Raw genomic sequence first — 22333 nt, 5'->3', positions numbered from 1 at the left:
TCACTGTCTACTGCTGTGAGGCTGAATCTGCCGAGCTGAAAAGGGGAATTAAGACAATTATATTCAGGTCGCATTTGAACTGAGGGCGTTTGAACATAATCCTGCTTGTACCTGTAAAAAATCATACACATCATTTTTTTGGTTAAAACATGTTGTGGAGTCATTTCTAAGCGTCTTTGAGTGTCCAAATTACCGTATTTTCTGGACTATAAGTTGCACCAGACAAAAAATGCATAATAGAGAAGAAAAAAACATAAGTTGCACTGGAGTATGAAATGCGGTTGCAAGTGTGAAAATAACAAATAATATCACATATAAACTTCGGAGTATAAGTATATAAGTATAAGTCGCACCCCGGCCAAAATTATGCAACTTATAGTCCCGAAAATACGGTAAATAAATAAATCACGATATAAATATAATCAACACACCTTGAATTGAGGCAAATGAAGCCGCACAACGTGAATATTGCTAAAAATATAACTGCTGCACTTTATAATAATAACAACCCAATCCTACAATAAACACTATGGATGTTTCACAGTTTTGGGGATTGGGTTCACAGACGTGTCATATTAGACTTTAGGAGTAACTAATATGCTGGCCTTGTACAGAGAAATGATGTAAGTCGCTTTTCTTTCATGTGGTTTGGCATAAGATAAAAGAGTAAACCAGGTCAAGACATAATACCGTACTATAGTTACAATTGTACCACACAGTTTACGCCTGCTTTTTACATCGATTTTAAACTTTGAGCTCTGGAGAATGTTACGTGAATATTGGTAATAAAGTGACGTATGTCTGTGGTTCTGGAGGTGTCAGACTTGAGGTTGGATGAGGGCTCGTCTCTCCCGCTGACGCCCGACGTGATCAGAGTCAACAGCCATCACTTTGCAGGGATGAACTTCCTGTACGAGGTGGTGTCTCCGCCTCGACACGGGCATCTGGAGCACAACAGGATCCCAGGAGTCCCCATAACTGCATTCACTCACTCTGAGGTAAAGTCATGGAAAGTGTCTTGTGCCACATGGGGTCATTAGGGTCTGGAGCAGTGGGTAGGGGTCAATTTAACTTTGTAACTGTTAAAAAGTCCTTTATAAACTCACACAAAAGGACTTGAGATTGTCAGAGTTCAGGAAAAGTACCAACGTTCTCATAGATATTTAGTTTTGTTTTGCTTCTTAATTATTTATGATTCTTCTTTCTGATTAGATTTTTGTTGATTTGACAGTATGGTACTTTAATGATTGAAAAAAACAGTGTGGGAACATTTTATTGTAAAAGGGGTCCTTTACGTTTGGGGGTCAACTCCTTTGTGTTCTGTCCTGCTGTGAAACACTTAATAGCAAAATACAAACATTTTATATAACAGTTCTACTTTTACCAGCATTTCATCATTTAGTGTGTAACTCCTGTGATTTTAGACATTTTACAATATATTGTGACATCTCCCGTCACACTGCAGCACATTCACTAAAACTGCAGTGTAAAAAATATATGATAAATACCTAATATGTCCAAATGTAACTGTCCCATCCTAAAATATATTTTCTAAAAATTACAATTGTATTTTTCTTATAAAATAAAGCCACATCTCAGGACATCAAACTTACACACATTAGAAAATATTTCAGAAAATAATAATGATTATTTATTTTGAGCTGTAGCTTAAACCCTAAACCTCAAAGACATAAATGTCTTAAAAATGTGCTTTTTCCTGTCACACTGCGGGACACACTTTGATTACAGCATAAAACGTCTTTAGAGAGGTGAAGTGAAGAATCTATTCATTTTTATCTTTATGTCAACACCTTTTTGATCTCTGACATAAGCAACTTAATCTAGAAAACTGTCACACTGCAGAGCATTTTAGTGCTTTTCATACAAAATGCAGAAAAGTAACTTCATTCTAAAACTATAAGTACTTTGTAGAAAACACTGCTGAGTGTAAGAGAAACATTTGGTCTCCGTGTTGCCTCCAGACAGAACAGACTTGTTACTCAGAGGAAAAGAATGACAAATTGGCTGGTGTTTCTGAATCATTTTGAGCTTAACCGCCTGTAGCTAACGGTCATTAGCTCTTCATTGTCTTATATAGACATGTTTTCCTGTCTCTAGGTGGAACGTGAGCTCATCTCTTACATCCACGACGGCAGTGAAACCCTGACTGACAACTTCACCATCACAGTCAATCAAACTGAAGTCCAGAAGCACAGTTTGCCTTGTACACTTCACATTGACATCACACCCGTGAATGATGAAAGCCCAACTGTCACCATCAACAAGGGGTTAAAGGTCAGTAGAGATGGTTCTGCTGCATTATTTTAGAGACAAGTTGTATCTGAAGGGAAAAGGGCTTTTATTATGTTAAATTGACCTTTGGACAATGATACATTATTCATTCTTCTACATTTAAAACATACAATACATTGACATACATTGAGGCAAAGGGGCCCCAAAGTATTTTAAATAGTGTGATTAAAGGAGACATGCTGACTTTTATGAGCTCAGTTTCATCATTAGCTTATACAGAGCAGTATTTAGAGTGAGTCAGTGAATGATTCATACATGTTTGTACTGTTAACTACGACGGAGTATAAATAGTTAACTGTACTACTACTACAACAACAACTTGAAAACTGACTACGATTCATACTCATGGAATAATCTTTAAGCATCTTTGAGTGTCCAGAAAAGCGCGATATAACTCAAATGTATTATTATTGCTATTATGTTTCAAAGGTAATTCCCCACTGAAGCACGTTTGAACTGGAAGTACATGTCCCGTTTCTTATATTAAGATAAATATTGCAGATTACAGTGAACAAAATATAAAATCATGTTGTACTTATCTTATAGTTCGATACTAAAGACTAGAAAAGGAGCATAAACTGTCTTAGGGTTAATGAATAATATAGAAAGTCAACTGACCTTGAAGTGAGGCAGATGGGCGATACAAATTTGATATTGATACAAATATTGATACAAATACAAACACACTTACGATATAATAAATAGACGGATATATTTCCCACAGCCTGTAAGTTGTACGTACATCACAATATGGTGACCACATCATGTATGTTTAGGTGTGGGTGGGGTCTGTGACAGAGATCTCTGTGAATGAGCTCAGTGCAGAGGACGTGGACACTCGGTCTGTGGGGCTGGAGTTTGTGGTCACTCCCCCGAGCAACGGGCACCTGGCCCTGAAGAGCGCTCCCTCCAGACACATCCTCAACTTCACCCAGAGCCACGTAGAAGCAGGACAACTTGTGTTTGTGCACAATGGTAAAAACAAAGTATGTAAAATAACAAACGTGTTTTTAAAAAGGAATTTATTGTAGTTCTTTTTCATTACAGGGGCTTTGACTGGAGGCTTTCACTTCCAAGTGAATGACGGCGTCCACTTTGCCCCACGTCAGATATTTAGCACCACTGCACACTCTCTGGTCCTGACGCTGCAAAAGAACCACCCTTTAGAGGTTTATCCAGGTATGAGCATATTGTTACATACATTATTAGTATTATCTGGTCTTACGCTAGCTGTTTTTATTTTATTTTAATTTAATCTTTATTTGTTTTTCCCCTCCATTCCTTATTAGGAAATTAGAGGTTTTGTCCATAGGAGTTTTTGTTTATAAGAGTTCTGTTTATAAGAGTTCTTCTATTAAGAGTGTTTTTTAAACTTCCTATAAATGATCTGTCCCTTTCCTCTGTATCTACCTGCGTTGCAACAATGAAATTTCCCCATGTGTGGACAATAAAGGAATATCTTATCTTATATTGTATATTGTATAGTGTATATTGTATAGTGTATAATGCGAGGGCAGTGATTGTGACTGAATACATACATTCTCATTAGAGGTGGGAGGTGATCCACGGATAATACCCCAATTGTTGTCTTGGGGATATGGAAAAGTGGAACGTCAGCTCATATTGTCAATGATTAAAACTATTAAAATGACCTCAAAAAGAGACAGAAACTATAAAGTGATATTCATATTTTACTTTTGTGGTTAAAAGTCACATTTACATGGCACGTTTCTACCTCCATGTGCATGAAGAAATCCCCCAAAAGCATTCATACATTTACACACCAGCGTATACAGGAGGTAAGGCAGGTGAAGTGTCTTGCCCATGTACACAGAGTCAAACCAAAGTGTAAATGTGTCCCTCATCTCTTACCAACTAAACTACTGTCCCTCCTTTGCCTTTGTCCTCAGTCTCTTTGTGTGGTCTCTTGTGTCTTTCAGGTTCATTGACTCCCATCACAGCTCAGCAGCTTCAGGTCGTCTCCAGTGACGACGGCCTCGTGGTCAGGAATCACTCTGTGGTGTTCGCCATCACGACTCCTCCTAAACTGGGACGCCTGGTCCAGCGCTCGCCCGGCAACGCCACACGGAACATCTCCACATTCACTCAGAACATGGTATGGTTTTCAGTTTGATACAACTTCCACAACATCAAAGGCAAGATACGGCATTATATACAGCTTAACATTTAAAGTACGTTTACAGATCAATTACTGACACCACTTAAGTATTAAGTGGTAATAAGACATATTATGGGCGCCAAAAAAGTGCACAATGACAGTCATTTTCATCACAATGGATAGAATCAGGTTTAATTTAACCTCCCCACATTAGATACAATTGAATTCTTCCTTTTAACAGAGGTAATTTGGACATGTTTTTAGTATTTGAATAAGCGCGATGTCACTGGTGAAACAGTGTGCACTTTAACATTTTGGTTTGCGTCCCGCTGGAGTGGAGTTTGATTTTTTCCCCCTCATTTATTCCATTTCGCCCTCCAGCTAATGAAAAAAATCTACCAAGCTCCTGGAAATGAAAAAAAAAAAAAGAATTAAAAAAGCTGTAGCCAACTTTTTTTAGTCAAATCTGACATTCTGGAATGAATCAGGGTCAGTTTGTTCTCCAAATACACCATTTTTGGTTAGATTAGCTTCAGCTTTGAAAAGGGCATTGTCTAAACCCAACAAATGCTCCAACAGCAGCTTTACTCCTTCATATATTTACCAAAGAAAATCCAGGCAGGAGTTTAAATCTTATTTTCCTCTGGGCAGAGCTTGTTTCCACTTCTAATTAGAGTAAATAAGACACCAGAGGCAAACACCAGAGAGACTCCAGCCAATTGTTTGTACTCCAAAGGGTTCAGAAACAGCTTCAGTTATAATTGGGGCCTTTTTTTCATCAGGCGTTTTATGGAAAATAGGCTGGAATGGCACAGTAAGGGGTTAATATAAATCAGGCTATAGAGGGAAACAAACAAATCAAACGCAGCCCTCACATAGACACATCTGGTGTTGAAATGTGTGGGCCGCGGACGCTTTCATTTCGACTGCATTTTTTGGATTCAAGTCATTTTTTTCTCTACTCAACTCGCCTCATTCAATATTTTACAAACTAGAGTGAAAGATCGGTGTCTGTAGGCGTTAAGATAAGATAATCCTTTATTGTCCACACATGGGGAAATTTTGGTGTTACAACGCAGTAGATACAGAAGGAAAGGACAGAAAAAACACTCTTAATTGAAGAACTCTTATGAACAAAACAAAAAGCTCTTATTAACAAAACTCCTCTCATATCTTAATAGGGAATGGAGGGGGGAAAAATGATAAAATAAAATAAAAAGATAAAGATAAAATAAAAATATACAGATAAAAATACAATAAGATAATAAAATAAAATAATAATAATAAAATTAAAATAAAAAATAAAGTAAAAATAGCTAGCATAAGACTAAATAATACTAATACTATCCATCCATCCATCCATCTTCTTCCGCTTTATCCGGGGCCGGGTCGCGGGGGCAGCAGTCTGAGCAGGGACTCCCAGACTTCCTCTCCCCAGACACAAGTGTACTACTAATACTAATACTAATGGTAAGTAACTTTATACAAATACAAATCTATTTTTGCAGTTAAACGAGGGTCAAGTGCTGTATCAACAAAACAAGCCGGAGATGGTGGGCTGGTCGGCCGCGGACACGTTCTCGTTCACCGTGTCCTCGCCTCCTGCTTTCCTCCCTCCGCACACTTTCTCCATCCTCGTCTCCTATCGGGCCAACGAGCACCGGGGCCATTCTCACAGGACCAAGCTCCTGAACAACGCCGGTGGGTTCGAATCCATGCGCAAACTCCTCGCGGGGGCGTCGCACTCTCGTGAGCTCATGTGTGCGTCGTTTCAGGTGCGGTCGTGGCCGAGGGAGGAAGGGTTCGGATCGACAGAGCAAAACTTGATGCCACATATCTGATCATGAAGCTCCCAGAAGCTCAGCAAAAAGGCCATCACATTATGTACAGCGTGGTTTCTTTGCCAAAGCACGGCGTTCTGTCCATCCAGGGACAAAATCTGACCAGGTACTGACCTTACTCCATAAACCACATTCCAAAAATGTGCAAATATTATAAGAGATAAAAATGAAAGCTAATGATTTGCTGCGTGTGAGGACTTTGCACACTCTTATTGTGTTACCATAACTCAACCTATACTGTATGACTTTAAAAAGAAGAGAATTATGCTTTTTTATGAATATTTACAATCAGAATCAAAGGTATATTGCCATTGTCGGTGAACAAAACTCAGAAACACCAAAAGCAGCACAAACTAATTTAGAATGAAACTATAACACACAGTACGTGATCATAATTGTACATCTTGTTCATTGTAAACTTAAATTGTGATTTAAAAGGATAATAAAAGTGACTCCATTGACTTTCTGTTTTTGTTCACAGATTTATGTGTTTTTATTGTTGGAAAATTACATTATGTAACATTTTGGAACCCTACATGTTTGACCTTGAGATTCTATATATATTTTTAAATAATTGTATGTAAAAAGCAATGGGTGGGAATCAGGTTGAGGTAAAAATGCAGTAAATTGAGGAAACAATCTTATAATATGGTTATAAGCTATTTTTTACAGAATGTGTCCCCTTTAACAATATTACACTGGGAAATCCCTGAAGAGTTTTAATACTATTGTTAGTTTAAATATCAAAACAGTAGTTCAACTGTACTTAGCATATTTCAACCTTTTACTACTAAAGATAAATATGAGTTGTTTCTAAATTAATATTATTAATTTAGAAACAACTCATATTAATCTTTCTTTATCCCAGCCTAGGATTATTTCTTAATGTTGGTATTTATGAAATTGTAAGCTATAGTTTTCCATCGTATTATTGTGTCCAAGAGAAACTAGAGCCAAACTGTTTTCTTTGTTCCATCTTCAGGGACAAACTGGACTTTTCCCAGGTCACTCTGAACAAGCACGGCATCACGTATCTCCACGACGACTCCGAGACCACCAGCGACAGCTTCACTTTCCGGGCCTGGGTGGCTCCTCTGGACACGTCGGCTCCTTCTGCCCTCTCCTCGCTCAGAGCCCTCTCCTCCGAGTCCTCCTCGTACTCCCCTCTGTACTCGGCAGCCTCCTCGTCCTTCCCGTCGCCGTCGTTTGCGGACCCGGTGTCGCGTCGCCACGGCAAAAACAAAATGACTGTGACGGAAATGTTCAACATCACAGTGACACCGGTGAACGACCATCCTCCGCTCATCCGGGGTCGAGCCCCGAGCATGAAGGTGGTGGTGGGAGAGAGGGTCGTGCTCGGACCAAACTATCTGCAGGTGGGAAGGGTTTTTGTGAGGGTAGACACAAATCGTATGTTTAGCTATAGTATTTTGAAACGTCTTCTGTGGTTTTCTTCTATGAATGTAAGAAAATACAGTATTACAAGTGACAAAATGCCAAAATTGCACATATTTAAAATATTATAAATCTAGAGATATTTACAGAGCATGGTTGAAATCCAAATCCAAAATGAATCTAAAATGTCAACAAAATTAAGCTTTGTTGACATTCGTTTTGGATTTCTTATTTAGTAATTGATGCAAAAAGATTGTACTGAAAACTGGCATAAAAATTTTTTTTTTTTTGTAAAATTTTAGGCTCAGGCTTAAAATTAGATATTGACAAATCCTTCTGTACGTTCCATCAGAATCTTGTACAAGATTGTTGTTGATGACTGTAGGTACCACTTTAAGGGCTGATCTTTATGTCCGTATGTGAGAAAAATGCATTTTGAAAAACCAGCCGTTCAACTTAGAGTCTCAAATATGACTATGGATACCAGTGGATTAAATGTAATAATTAAACATGTTTAGGTGCAGATTGGACTATTTTGCTGATTCCAAGTGAAAGCTTATATATGTGTCCCTCAATAGGACAATTTAAATTTCAAAGAGATACCATGTTGATGACGATTACAAAATATATCATATAAAAAAATAACTGCCCTTCACATCAAAATCACAATGTATTTTTATAATTGTTATTTTTGAGTCAACAAATAGATTTTACCAATGAAGACTTATTTTAGAGAGCGGGACAACCCTGAGTTTTGTTTTGATCTTAAGTGTGAATTTCTGTGAGGCAACAGCTTTATAATGTAAATCAATTTAAATAATACAAATATTTGGCCATATCCTTTTGTGTCCAACTACTTGTTGCTGCCAAACTATGTATATGTGTGAATCTACAATGGGTTTTCATCATATATGACTGTCTTACTTCTACACTGTATATTTCCCCAAATCTGGAGACTACTAGACCATCATTAAAACTAGATTGAATTCATCAGGTGTAATTCCATAGTAAATGTTTGTCCATTTCCAGGTTGAGGACCATGACACGCCCCCAGAGGAGCTGCACTACCTGGTGATCAGTAAACCCAACAACGGCTACCTGACCCTGGGGGAACGACCAGAGCCCGTCACCTCCTTCACACAATACGACATCAACCATGAACGCCTGCACTTCATCCAGAAAGTGAAGGACTTTTTAAATGAGCTACTTACAATAATCCCATACAGATTGTTTACATACATACATTAACATTATAGCTTTTGGTAACACTTTGTTTTAGGGAACACTTATTTATAACTACAACTGTTAATTTGCATCTAATTTATTATTTATTATTTTAGGATAATAGCCACATCATTCTGATAAGCAGTATTAGAGTTTATTAATAGGAAAGTGTTAGCAAATGTCTAATTAGCAGCAGAATATGTTTATGCTGACATTGCAAGACATTACTAAGGTCTGAATAAATACTAATTACCACTGAATTAACCACTTAGATGTATGCAAATTAGCAATAAGTTAGAAAGTGTTTTCTAAAATAAAGTGTTAACAAGATTTTACATTAATTTTATAATTGACTGTGGTGGAAGAAGTATTCAAGTTTGGTACTTCAGTAAAACTACAGGAGCAAAACATGTATTCAAGTAAAAGTCAAAGTATCACAAATAAAAATCATACTTAAAGTCAAAACCTTTAGACAGGACGTCACCATAAACCATACAGAATGTACTTTTTACTTTTTAGTCCAGTTAAAAAATGAAGTGCAGTAGAAAGTGCAGATACTTGCTCTATCGTGTAATGACGTAAAAGTAAAAAGTACTGTATATTAACCTTCACGTGCATGTGACAGATTAGATTACACATTTCACTAAAACCTAGTGAACATAATTATATTTAAGGTTTTTAATTTAGAAATGCCTATTTCTCCCCGGTTTGACCATTTTGGTGAAGTTTAAGAGTTTATAATGTTACTTCCTGGTTGGACATGAGCAAGAACCAGAACTAGCAACCGTATTGTAAACAAGGGCCAAATCCATATAAATTAAAAACATTAAACATTCATTGAAAACAGTTACGATTTGACGATAAATATTACCTGATAACACCTTTATTTTGTCAGAAAGTTGTATCAGTTAAGTGTAAATTCTCGCTGTGTTTTCAATGGCACGTTGCATATTGATGACATCACAGAGGGATTTCAGCTCTACTTCCTGTAATTAAAGATTTATTTTTGAAAGTTTCTTCACAAACTGCAACTTCACGGAGGTAAAACTATGATAAATATTTACCAGAGGTCCTGTACCACCAAACTAAGTCATGATTATAAAAACAGTGCAGTACTTTTGTACTTTCACCACTGATTCTCAAACTACTCATTTCAGGGAGAGCCTATCACTGGAGTCTTCTACTTCAACGTCACCGACGGCTATCACCGCCCGCTCTACAAACTCTTCAGCCTGGAAGTGGTCAAGCCGTCTGTCGTCATGGTGAACAACACAGGCCTCTCATTGGTCCAAGGAAAAACCGCCGTGGTCCTGACGACCAATCAGCTCTCGGCGCAGACCAACAGCCAGGGCCCGTCCAACATCACCTACACCGTCATCTCCCACCCGCGCCTTGGACGAATCGCCATCAACGACCAGGAAGTCACCACCTTCGGTCACCAAGACCTGCAGCTGGGCCGCGTGGTCTATCACATGACGGATCTCAGCGAATCGGAGGACAGCTTTGAGATCTCGGCGTCGGCCCAGTCCCCCGGTGTGGAGTACGGGAACGTCACGGCGCAGACGGTGACGGTGAAGGTTCTGCCCCTGATCTACCTGAGGGAGCCGGTCCGCGTGCCCAGTGGCATCGCGGTCAAACTGGGCAAAGCCATGATAGACGCCTCGGAGCTGGCCCGGATCAGCCGAGCAGACCCGGTGTTTGAGGTTCTGTCTCCTCCAAAACATGGCAAACTGGTCAAGGCAAGTTCTAACACCAATAGTAGAAAAAGCTTCAGTTGTAGTCATCTGGACTCAGTTTGAAAAAATAGACGTTTCGACTCTCATCCAAGAGTCATTGTCAATAACAGAATTTAGGTCGAGAACTCCGATATTAATACTGTTCTGTGGTAAGACCCGCTCATTGGGAGGAGCCTTCCTGAAGTAGAAAGAGTTGTTTGTTTCAACAGAAACTCCCCCTTGTATCTACCGAGCCTATTCAGAATCTTAATGGGCTATTAGAAACCTCTTTGTCTTTGTGAGACCCTGGCTCAACCACCCTGAGTACCTGATTAGCATCTGAATGTCCTCTACCTTTCCAGGGGTTCAGTAACCCATTATAGATAACAGGAAGATTAAACCTTAGCCCTCCATTTCTGTTTAAAGAAGGTCTTTCTTTTTTAACAAAAATAGCTTCCTTGACTCCTCTTTCAAACCATCTTTTCTCCCTGCTTAAAACCTTCACCTCACCGTCTTCAAACGAGTGATTAGAGGCTTCAAGGTGGAGATGCACGGCGCTCTGTGGTCCTGAACTTGTATTTCTTCTGTGCTGATAAAGCCTCTTGTGTAGAGGCTGTTTCGTCTCACCTATGTAACGTTCTTTACAACTTTCTTCACTGCATTGGATCGAATAAACTACATTGCTCTGTTTTTGAGTCGGCAACTTGTCCTTTGGGTGAACCAGTTTTTGTCTTAAAGTGTTGCCTGGTTTAAAATAAACAGGGACTTCGTGTTGTCTAAAAATTCTCTGCAGTTTTTCCGAGAGGCCAGACACATAAGGGATAGAAACACCCTTCCTTCTCTGTTCAGTTTCCCTTTTGTCCTGCTTCTTGGTTCTCTTCACTCTGTTGAGAGCCCAAGCGGGGTAACCACAGGCTGAGAGGGCATTTCGGACATGTTTTTCCTCTTTCTTCTTGCCCTCTGAGCTGGTGGGCACACCTTGAGCTCTGTGTTGTAAGGTTCTGATCACCCCCAGCTTGTGCTGTAGTGGGTGGTTGGAACCAAAGAGCAGATACTGGTCCGTGTGTGTAGGTTTCCTATATACTTCTATTTGGAGTTTCCCGTCCTCTCCTCTGATCGTGGAACAATCAAGAAAGGCCAAGCGGTTCTCCTTAGCGTCTTCTCTTGTAAACCTAATATGTGGGTCCACAGCATTGATGTGATCAGAGAAGGTTTCCAGCTCTTGTTTCTTGATTGTTACAAAAGTATCATCGACATAGCGGAGCCACAGTTTTGGGTCTCACAAAGACAAAGAGGTTTCTAATAGCCCATTAAGATTCTGAATAGGCTAGCTCGGTAGATACAAGGGGGGAGTTTCTGTTGAAACTAACAACTCTTTCTACTTCAGGAAGGCTCCTCCCAATGGGCGGGTCTTACCACAGAACAGTATTAATATCGGAGTTCTCGACCACCTAAATTCTGTTATTGACAATGACTCTTGGATGAGAGTCGAAACGTCTATTTTTCAAACTGAGTCCAGATGACTACAACTGAAGCTTTTTCTACTATGGAACACGCCTGGACGAATGAGGGATTACACCGACATACTTCTAACACCAATATTTCTGACGTGGGCTGGGCGATATTGACCGATAACGATATTCGATAAGATTCTCACAGGACCACATCATTCGATCCAACAGAAATGTGTTAAAACGTGTCTTTAAACGTTTTGGATGAGCTTTAGTTTTTTTTTTTGAGTTTTTTTAACAGACAAATGTGCAATACATGCGTTCGCACATCTGGGAACTTGTATAGTAGCAAACGAGTCCGCCATCTTGAAAGGGGCACAACAGCACGTCTACTACATACGATATCCAGGATATATGAGGTCAAAATGCCAAAAACCTGCGTTCTGTAAGGACATTGCTCTGTTGACAGACCAAGGGACGATAGCAATGTCGTGTACCTTAGTTTGCCGTCATCGTCTAAAGAATCAAAGTATTCGTAGCTCATTATGCCGTAGAAAAGGATGCAGTCGTGATGGTTGCTAGTATATTGCGTCCCCCTTTTAAAATGGCCGCTATGGGGAAGTCCAGGATGTATGACGTCACCGCGAACGCATGTACATCTCTAGAATAAAACACAAACATGCCGAAATATAATATACATTCAAAGACAACTTATTTGTATTTTTAATCAAGTCTTTTTGTATCATTTTTTTATAAACAGTTTACTCGATATTCAAATTCTGCACATCGTCAAAATAACATTCACAATATTGTCTAAATGTCAATATATAGCTCAAGTATATTTATGACAAGCATTGTGATTACTAAGTGTTTGGAGGATGTTTTAATTGTACAATTCTTTTCAGGGTTTATATTTTACATGTCCATTAATGTTTGTGAAAAATATGAACCACTAAACAATTACAAAAATCCCATTTCAGAACGTGTTTTTAGAGGTCTAAAAACTACAGTGAGCAGGTTTTTGGATGTTTTGTTGATTGTAGAGGAAATAGTTTTACTTAAATAATTGCAGTCATTGCGATTTGCCGATTGCGACGATTCAAATTGTAATTTTGACTATTATTTCTGATAGACCTATGTAGTAGTACTTGAACAATGAAAGCAAATTACAGAATCTGATTGAAATATACATTTGAAGAAGCCATAGTTTTTATTGGTTGTATTTTGTATGTTATGTAATGTGTCCCCCACCCTTTAGTTCCACATCATTAGGATTCAATTAGTTGTATTTTTAGTTTATTTTTTAAATGTCATTATTAAAGTTCACTGATCAGCCTCAAAAATAAAGTGATAAGTGATATACATTATCGTAGATTCTGCAATAATCTGGACTAAATATTGCGGACTAAACAACAAATTTCAAAGCGTAGAATCAAGTTAATTTTAAGTTTTTTCTAAAGGTTTAATCAAGAGCAAGTGTACACGGTAATGGTTGTTAAAAATAATGTAATTTATCTATTTATTTTGTAGAATTTTAATGTTTGTTATTTTTCTATACATTAACACATACATCTATACATTAAACGAGAACACAACAAAAACACCAATGTGTATCTCAACAAAATCATCGTAAAAACACATTTTCAGACACGTAAAAATGAGAAAAAAAAACACTTCTCAGTTCCCAATTGCGATGTTAAAAGCTTAAACCTTCTCCGTGTGTGTCTTTTCTGAACACAGATGACCTACGACCCCAGCCGAGCGTCTGAAGTCCTCAAGTCCTTCACTTTCCGAGATGTGGTCCAGGGCCGCGTCGCCATCGAGGAGACTCTGAGCGACGGCGACAGTGTCCATGGCAACAAATCTCTCCTCTCGACCGCGCAAGTCCACGCCCCCGCCCAGCCCCTCAACGACTCCTTCAGCTTCCTGGTCCGAGCCGGCACCGTGCAACCGGCCAAAGGCGAGCTCCACTTCACTATTTTACCCCATCACCAGATGCGCCATGGCCCGGGCGGTGGGCACAAAGGCGACAAGGCGAGTCGGAGTAACTCCACTCGACTTCCAAGTCACAACCGAACGACGAGCGGAGAGAAAGGCCATCGAAAAGTCGGTGTGACAACACCTCACCGGAGCGTGGACGAGTCGCACCCCCACATTTTACACAACAAAAATCTCCACCATAATAAAACTCACCATAGGGGGCGCCATCATCACCGCTGGGGCAATCACACTCGCAGCGGGACGCACGGGCTGAAAACGACCAGCCAGAATCCCGCCGCGCAAACGCCAATCCCGGACAAAACCGAGCCGGAAAACCAAGACAAGCACCCGGTTTACTACGAGATCCTCCCGCGGCCCGCCTCCGACCCGCTCCTCATCATCTTACCTCTGCTGGCGTGTCTGCTCCTCATCGTCATCCTCATCGTTTTGATTCTGGTCTTCCGCCACCGCAAGGAGAAACAGGCCCAGATACGGCTCCTGCAGGAGTTGGCAGCGCTGCCGCCCATGTCCGAGGCGAGCGGGAGTCCGAGTTCGGGGTGCGGCGAGAGGAGCGTGGCCATGCCCAGCGTCGTGGTCACGCCTCTGGGGCCGTACAGCTGTCCCACGTCTCCACGGACGCCCATAAGTCCCAGAAGAAGGAGCCTGGCACCCGGGATGACATTCTGGGGGCCGTTCGATGACGACGGCAATGTTGTGCAAAGGGAGTTACACGAGAAGAATAATCTCGTGCGGTGTAATGTTTATAGTTCTGCAGCGTTTCAGAGCCCGCCGACATCGAGGTGTCACACGCCCTCTCTCAAAGACAGTCAGTACTGGGTTTGATGGGACGAGAGCCAAGAGGAACTGTGCCTTAGGTCGTGTTAAGTCGCTGAAAAGCATTTGAAGAATTGTTTTTCTGTGTCTGTCACGTGGGTTGAGCAGTTATGGAAATGGAATGGGACAAGATCTCGTCAAAAATGATTTTGTAGCAAAGCACATGTGAGGAAAATTATCTTGTGAGTCAATCTCTATAAAATGCATATTATTATTATTTACATTTGGTTTGGGACAAATAAAGAGTTTTAATGCTGGAGAAGCTGTCGTTTCAAAAAGCACTGCAACAATGACAGCAAAAATATGACAAATCAAATGAATCAAAAATTGTGAGGCCAAAATATTTAACTACACCGCCCCGTTTACTGTATTTATTATAGTTTATCTTAACATCTCATCTCATCTTGTTCTCATGGAATAAAGCTGGTGTTTCGTTTTTTGAGGTTTGTGTCTTGTTCCACCCCAAATGTTTAGTTTTTTAATGCAAGATAAGATTATAGCTGTGCAATTAAAAGAACCACATTGCACTTCAGAATAAGTTTGAGCTGTTCTAATGGATGGGATGGTTATATTTTTTGGGATATTATTTTTGTAAAAACATTAAAATGTTTTCAATAGCTCAAAGTAACTGATTAGTTTAGTGCAGTCCCATATGTCACTGTAAATAGTAGTTTTGTGTATGGCAGAATCACATTGTGTTAAACTGCACAATAATTAACATTGTAAATAAAAGTTTTTGAAAAAAATGCTTTTTTCCATTTAGATTTTTTCATCAATAAAAATGTTGATTTCTAATACTCCAGTAGTTTTGCACAAGTGCTTCTTTATGAATAAATTACATACATTGCAAAGCTGAACAATGTAATAAGATAATAATTACCTAACACAAGATTAGATACAAGATAAACTGCCTTTTGAACAAAACACCCATTTCAATTAAACTATAGATATCGGATGTCAAAATGAAGACACCTAGTGAACGTCCCACGAGACAGAAAGTGTTCGGCCTACAGTGCCTTAAATCATATTCTCAATATTTATGGAAAAATCAAGACTGTGAATGTGGAATCTGATCGAATAAACACAAGCGATGTCTAAATAATAAAGAAGCAGAGCGAGTAACTTGACCGTGAGTCCAGTGTCACGTATCAGAGCTGCACTGCACAAGAGAACATGTGGAAACAAGACACATTCCACTGAGAAGAGTTCAACACAAGCTCAACTCTCACAAAACACAAGCCCAACTCTCACAAAACACAAGCCCAACTCTCACAAAACACAAGCCCAACTCTCACAAAACACAAAACACAAGCTCTAAACATAAAGTTGACCTCATATAATGAGAGACTGAGCTACAGTGACGACTGTGGAAAAACTCACTGACATTAAACATGTTCAATGTTTATTCATTTGTACATATAGTATGTATATTTCAGATTAAGTTATGTCTTGGTAAAACAGATAAACAGAAATCAAAGAAGGAAACTTGTAAAAACTGTTGCAAACGTCAAAAGAAATGTACAAAGTTTTGCACAGTCTGATGTCGCTGTGACATTTCAGCTTCATGGAGTAGAACACGGAAAAACCAACACTAAATGTGGATGAGGACCACTGTTTGTGAAACATGATGTCCATGTGCATGTTTTTTCCCCTGAAAACAAAAGATTACTTACGGTTACTATTACTATGGTTAATGTTTTAAAGACAAGGACTAAACTTCCTCTGACTCACAAAGTCTGTCAGACTGATCTTTGGTCTTTGAGGATCAAAACAGTGACAAAACTGGAATGATAATCAGATGATCAGAAGAAGAAGAAAATATATTGAGCTTTTTGTAAACTAAGGCATATTTGTGATTTGTATTTATTTATTTTCACTTAATAAATACAGACTTTTACATAAAATGACATAAAATGGAAGTGTGATGTGTGATGGAGTGTGAACAAACGCTTATACCAAACAAAACATATAGAAGTATTTGTATTTGCATCTTCACGCAGTTGTGACGCTCTTGAACAGAATTGTCTGACCACTTTGAGGAAACTGCTCTGGGACAGAAGCGGCCACGTTCAGTCTTTGTCGGTTAAAAAAAGGGATCAGTAAAAGGACTAAACTGAACATCGTGCACGTGTTCATGCTGCACTGTCGAAGGGTATACAACACTGAGCAGGTCGTTCAAGTAAAACCACATCCAGGTCAAGTCTCGTGTACGTTGTCGTAAGGATTTCCAGGCTTTTCCCATGAAGCCGTGAGGGTTTGTGACCGTGACAACAGGAAGCTGCAGGCAGAGCACATGCAGCTGCTTTTAATATTACACTTACAAGACGGGCCTCGGGCTTCTGGTACATTCATCAGAGCTCTTAAAAGAATCCAGGAAGTTTTTTGAAGTTCCAGTGACCTACTTTTTCATATTTTTTCCTCCACGCTCTCCTGTTTTCATCCTCAAGTCCTTCCGTCTTACTGCTCGTCGTATCGGTGCAGGGCGTCCTCCAGCTTGGCCGTGATCTTTTGGAAGAAGCTGATCTGCTGCAGGAGGTGGTGCTGCATCTGCGAGCGGAAGTCTCGTACTCGCGTGCGGTGGAAGTGCTGGATCTCGGCGAGCGTGGCACAAGAGATGATGTTGCAGCGGTCGTGGAGGGCGCTCTCCTGCTGGGGACAGTCCTTCACCTTGGCCAGAGCGCCTGCAGAAGGACACAACAGAACAAAGAGCGATTTAGAACGGGTTATTCTCTTTGGAACGGTGCCTTCGATCAGTGGGCCACATGCAAACGTACATGTTTGAAATGTAATGTATTGTTGCGCTTTTCCAGTTTTGCTCTGTTTGTCCGGCTCAAAGTTTGGTTTAGTTCGTTTGCCATTTGTAGTTTGGAAAACACTTTGAAAAACATGTGCAAAAGGCTCATCGTGCACAGCAGTAAGATGTTAAAAAACAACCACATAAACAATGTACATGAGTTACAAAACACTAAAAAGGACCGAGAAACAGTTGCTGAAAAGATCAGAGTTCAAAGTTCAAGCTTGTGACGGCTTGTGAGAAGAAGCTTTTAGCACAGACCTGGGCATTCGTGGCCCCAGGGGCAAGATGTGGCCCTAGGCATGTTTTAATCCGGCCCCTAGAAAGATCTTAGTTTCTATTTTGTCTGTAACATCTGTCTGCACTTCCTTAATATAGAGTATCCTTAGTATCCTTAATAAAGATGACATGAAATTAATTAAATACTAGATTCAATAGCCTATATTTGACAGAAAATGTATATTTTATTTGATATTTAATTTTTTTATTTTAATTTTTTCACACCAATAATCGCGGGCCGGCCCTCCGCTATTTACCTGGATTTGGATATGGCCCTCGGAGGAAAATAATTGCCCACCCCTGCTTTAGCATGTTGTATATTCAAAGGAACGAATAAAAGCAAGAACAGAAAAGGAAGTTTGATACTTTAATTTTTACTGTCGTTCAGGATTGAGTTATGGGTCAGTTTTACATTGACATAAATAAAGCCAAATTCCCCATATTTTACCGCATAATTAAAATGTATTCAATTGTATTTTGATGCAGTCCAGTCAAGATCATTTTCTTTTTGGTCCTCACCCCGAATCGTGCACAATATATTAGGAAACAACAACACAAATCATTTACATCCTGTCCGTGTGCGAGGGACAAACTCATGCTTTGAAATAGGACAATCTCTTCTGAACAATACAATGCCTTTTCTATTCAGTTTTGTCTTGCATTATGTCATCCAGTCTCAGCCACAACAGGAGAGACAGGAAATTGTGCCCAGCTGACACATTATGGGCTTTCTGTCATCATCCGCTGTAATATTTCTCCGTGTCGCTCGCTAGGAAACGGCTCACATCAGCGTGAACTTTGACCCGTGTTGCCAAGGCGCTTACAGATTCTTCCTCAATCTGAAGAGTTTATAACCGTGAGCTGTGAGAAGGAGACTTGGAAAGGCTTGAACTCTGTCCTTAACCCGGACTTACTCATGTCGCGCTTCCTCTGACTCTAAAACCTGCCGTAAAACCAAAAAAAAGAGGGCAAAGAAAAGGGGGAGGAGGGGAGGCTAATCCACTCTGCATTCCTTCTGTCCCAAGGCAACACTGGACAAGAGGCCCTGGAATCTGTGCTCATTCAGATCAGATGGAGTCAGCGCGCTCCAGTGATGTGAGGCTGAGGGGTCCCGGGCGGTGCAGTCGGGCTGTGGTCGACTAAAGGCATCAAAAGTGTCGCGATGTGGCACTGGATAAAAGCTCTCAGCCCTGTAAAGGCTGATTTTAACACAGCAAAATCATCTTTAGTTTCAGATGCAGAAGTGTCACGTTTGTGCTGCTTTTACAAGATACTCTGTGGTGGAAAACACAACATTTACTCATTTATAACCCCAGCTTTAAGTGTCAGAGTTACCAAGTCTGCTTTTTTATACCCGGCTTCTATTTTGCAATGCAAATTTTGAGAGTCACAGGTTTTTCTCCTGAGAGACACTTTCAGAACATAAAAAGAGCTCATTTTAGCCCCTTTTCAGTTGTGTTTGACATTAATAGACTAAATAATGACTGAATTACAAGCTATTAATGTTTTAAAGTGATTATTGAGGTGAGATCATTAGAACAGTTGAATATGTTCAGCTCGTTCAGCAGTGACCCACAGCGTTTGACTAGTTGCTCCTTTTGCGCCACTTGTTTTGGTCGTTTGTTGCGCTCTGAAAATGTGCTACATATCTCTACGATTTGACCATGTTCCTGTACCCAAAGTGCACGGACAAGACCATGAGATTACAGGAGATGACGCAATTACAAATATTTATGCAGAAAACTAGTGTGATTATCAGCAAAAAGGCAGATAACACTCACAATTCACACCAGAATCTCAAGATAAATCACTACGAGCCTTTTGTTTTATGCTGTTGTAAATATCAATCCTTTAAAATGAAGACAAAACAATGAATCGACTGAACTGCTAACTAAAGGTCCTACAGCTGAGATGGGCAGATTATTGAAACATTTATCGTATTGTGAATATTGTTTTGAAAATCTGAAAAAAAATTTTTTTTTAAAATGCTGCAATGGAGCTCAGGAAGTACTTTTTCCATACATTTTCCCCATTTCAATACTTGTTTGATAGCGGCTCAGGGCTTATCAGTTGTGGTACGTTCTGAAACAATGGACATTATTGGCGTTTAGCCTTCGTCATGCCTTGAAACTCTTAATATTTGAATGAATTTTCATAAATCATAAAACAAACAGCTAAAATGAATGACAAATGTACTCCAGAACCACAGCGCACTTGTCTGTTGAGCTCTGTGAGAGAAATTGAAAAACAATGGCCAACTTCCAAATTATAAAGTGATAATCCTGCACTTTTGTGGCAAATTCTACAGACATTTCACTTTTGTCTGTTATTTAAACCTCAATTATTACATTTAAAAATAGAAGAGAATAACACTAAAAAGAAGCTGTATTGACATTATTATTTACACCAAAAATATAGCCACATATTCACATTTGTCAATAACATCAGTGGAGTGGACAGGACAGTCCATTGTACTGGACATAACATTGTGATTGACCACAGTTTGGACTTTAGGTGAATGACAAAGATGAAAAAAGCACCACAAGTCACTAATCCTTTGTGAGAAAAGGCTAAAGTTGAAGGAACAACGCTATTATAGTTATTATCCATTATAAAGTGCCATATTTACCTTAGAGCAAATGAAATAATGATTTGCAATGAATATTCACAACTACTATCGCTGCTGCAACTAATCATTTATCTATTAACACTCAAGTGGAAGTGAAAAGTGTGTCCCAAATATCCCAAAATATATAAATTACAAGGAAGAATAAAGTGGAGAAATGACTACTTGAGTATTGAGTTTTAAATTATAGACGTTACATTCAAAAATCAAATGACATCTGAAGGAAAGGTGTGAGAAGAGCAGTCAACATGAAGGTTCTGTCACATATAAACTTACTCACACTCACAACATACAAGTTAAAGTGTGAGAAAACGACATAAAAAGTACACTCTCTGATCAGTACGGCTCACTTTGTAACTTAAAGGAAACACGTGCCAGTGAGGACACAAAACAAGGCTCCAGCTCATCAAATTTTCTTTTTATAAATTGAGAATTAACTTAACAAGGCCCGAGGGGGGGAACAGTGACTTCAGCGTGTCTTTTCTCAGATGTGGTTCATTTACTGGCTCAGCACAAACGTTATATCGTGCAGATGAAGTCAAGCTGAGACGGGAGTTCACCCAGACAGCAATATGTTCCAAACTTCTGGATTAGTCATAAACGCACACTCATTTGTGCTGTCACGTGTTGGTTTTTTTTGCTTATTAGGCGTTTCTCTGTATGAGGACAACGGCCTTATCCATCTGTGACATTGTTTATTAAAGGTCCCATAACATGCAAAATCGACTTTTCAGAGCTTTTAACCTTCTTACATTGCTATTTGTGCTTCATATATGTACCCAGAGTGTTTTTTTGATTGATTCCCGCAGTGTTTAGCTATATTACAGACTATCTCCTTTCCTCGAATCTCCAAACTGACGGGCGGTGGGGCAAGACCGCGTCATAAGGGCAAGCACGCGTCATCATCCCCCCTCTCCACCCCCCTCCCCCCTCCCCTCTCGCCTCCCGCCTGCCGCCTCCCGCCCCCTTCCCCCCGGCTCCGCGCTGCTGTCTCCCTATAAGCCCATTCCGGAGTTTTTCTGCTTCGATTTACGAGGAAACACGGCTCAAAGAGGCCCAAAACTTCATTAATGATATCGCACTCTTTACTATTATCACAATGGTGAAGGTTTATGTGGCAGCAACCGGGAAAATGAACGGAGAGAAGTTCTATCCGATACCGAAAAACCAGGAAATAAGAGCGCGATGGACATAAGACTTTTATATATATATAGAGATCTATAGATATATCTGTTCTGCGCACGCTGTAGAATCAACACGTTTTTAATCAGTCTCAAAGTAGACTCTTTCTCACTCACTCCGCGCTGCTCCGCGGAGCTTACAGCACACAGCTGTGGGGCTACGTCACGGGTGGGCGGGGCACACACGCGCTCTGAGACTACGTCACGGGTTGGGCGGGGGAGCCAGATCGCTCTTCGCAAGGGTGGGGGCGAATATCAAACCAAGCCGTTTGTATTTCCGGGTTGGTGAGGGGGTCCAAGGTCTGGGTGATATTTCTTAACTATTATGTTAAGGGTGTTGCAAAACCCTTATTATTATTATCAATTATACACTTAGGATAGACTACGAAACGTGAAAAAAAGCATGTTATGGCACCTTTAAATTCATCCAGTCGAATTTATTGTAGCTAAAATGAACAAACCAGATAGTTGTGCTGTCTCTTGTGTCGGGCTGAAACTAACAATATATAGTAGTCGACTAGTCAAAGGATTATTTCTAGACTTTGTAAATACATTTTTAACTAAAGGAAGGTTGAAATATT

The 22333-nt window shown here is 39.9% G+C and overlaps 2 protein-coding genes across 2 annotated transcripts in view; one reads left to right on the top strand and one right to left on the bottom strand.

Moving 5' to 3' along the window:
• Nucleotides 1-14883, top strand: part of LOC140367164 (chondroitin sulfate proteoglycan 4-like) — a 55930-nt gene extending 41047 nt beyond the window's left edge. Inside the window, exons 12-22 of the mRNA XM_072453516.1 lie at nt 816-998; nt 2119-2295; nt 3090-3288; nt 3361-3492; nt 4254-4429; nt 5941-6133; nt 6208-6379; nt 7256-7649; nt 8698-8850; nt 10050-10631; nt 13799-14883. Coding sequence (XP_072309617.1) covers nt 816-998; nt 2119-2295; nt 3090-3288; nt 3361-3492; nt 4254-4429; nt 5941-6133; nt 6208-6379; nt 7256-7649; nt 8698-8850; nt 10050-10631; nt 13799-14881 — 3444 coding nt within the window. The 3' untranslated portion in view covers nt 14882-14883. The remainder of the gene's footprint in view (nt 1-815; nt 999-2118; nt 2296-3089; nt 3289-3360; nt 3493-4253; nt 4430-5940; nt 6134-6207; nt 6380-7255; nt 7650-8697; nt 8851-10049; nt 10632-13798) is intronic.
• A 2081-nt stretch (nt 14884-16964) lies between these two features.
• LOC140368265 (sorting nexin-18-like) overlaps nt 16965-22333 on the bottom strand; it is an 18620-nt gene continuing 13251 nt past the window's right edge. Inside the window, exon 4 of the mRNA XM_072455232.1 lies at nt 16965-17553. Coding sequence (XP_072311333.1) covers nt 17330-17553 — 224 coding nt within the window. The 3' untranslated portion in view covers nt 16965-17329. The remainder of the gene's footprint in view (nt 17554-22333) is intronic.

The sequence above is a fragment of the Eucyclogobius newberryi genome, unplaced genomic scaffold (assembly GCF_026437365.1).
Source record: "Eucyclogobius newberryi isolate DKJ021-1_F unplaced genomic scaffold, fEucNew1.0.hap1 SCAF_2, whole genome shotgun sequence".
Lineage (NCBI taxonomy): Eukaryota > Metazoa > Chordata > Actinopteri > Gobiiformes > Gobiidae > Eucyclogobius > Eucyclogobius newberryi.
Note: the sequence above shows the minus strand (reverse complement) of the source record. Positions and strands in the feature narration are given on the sequence as shown.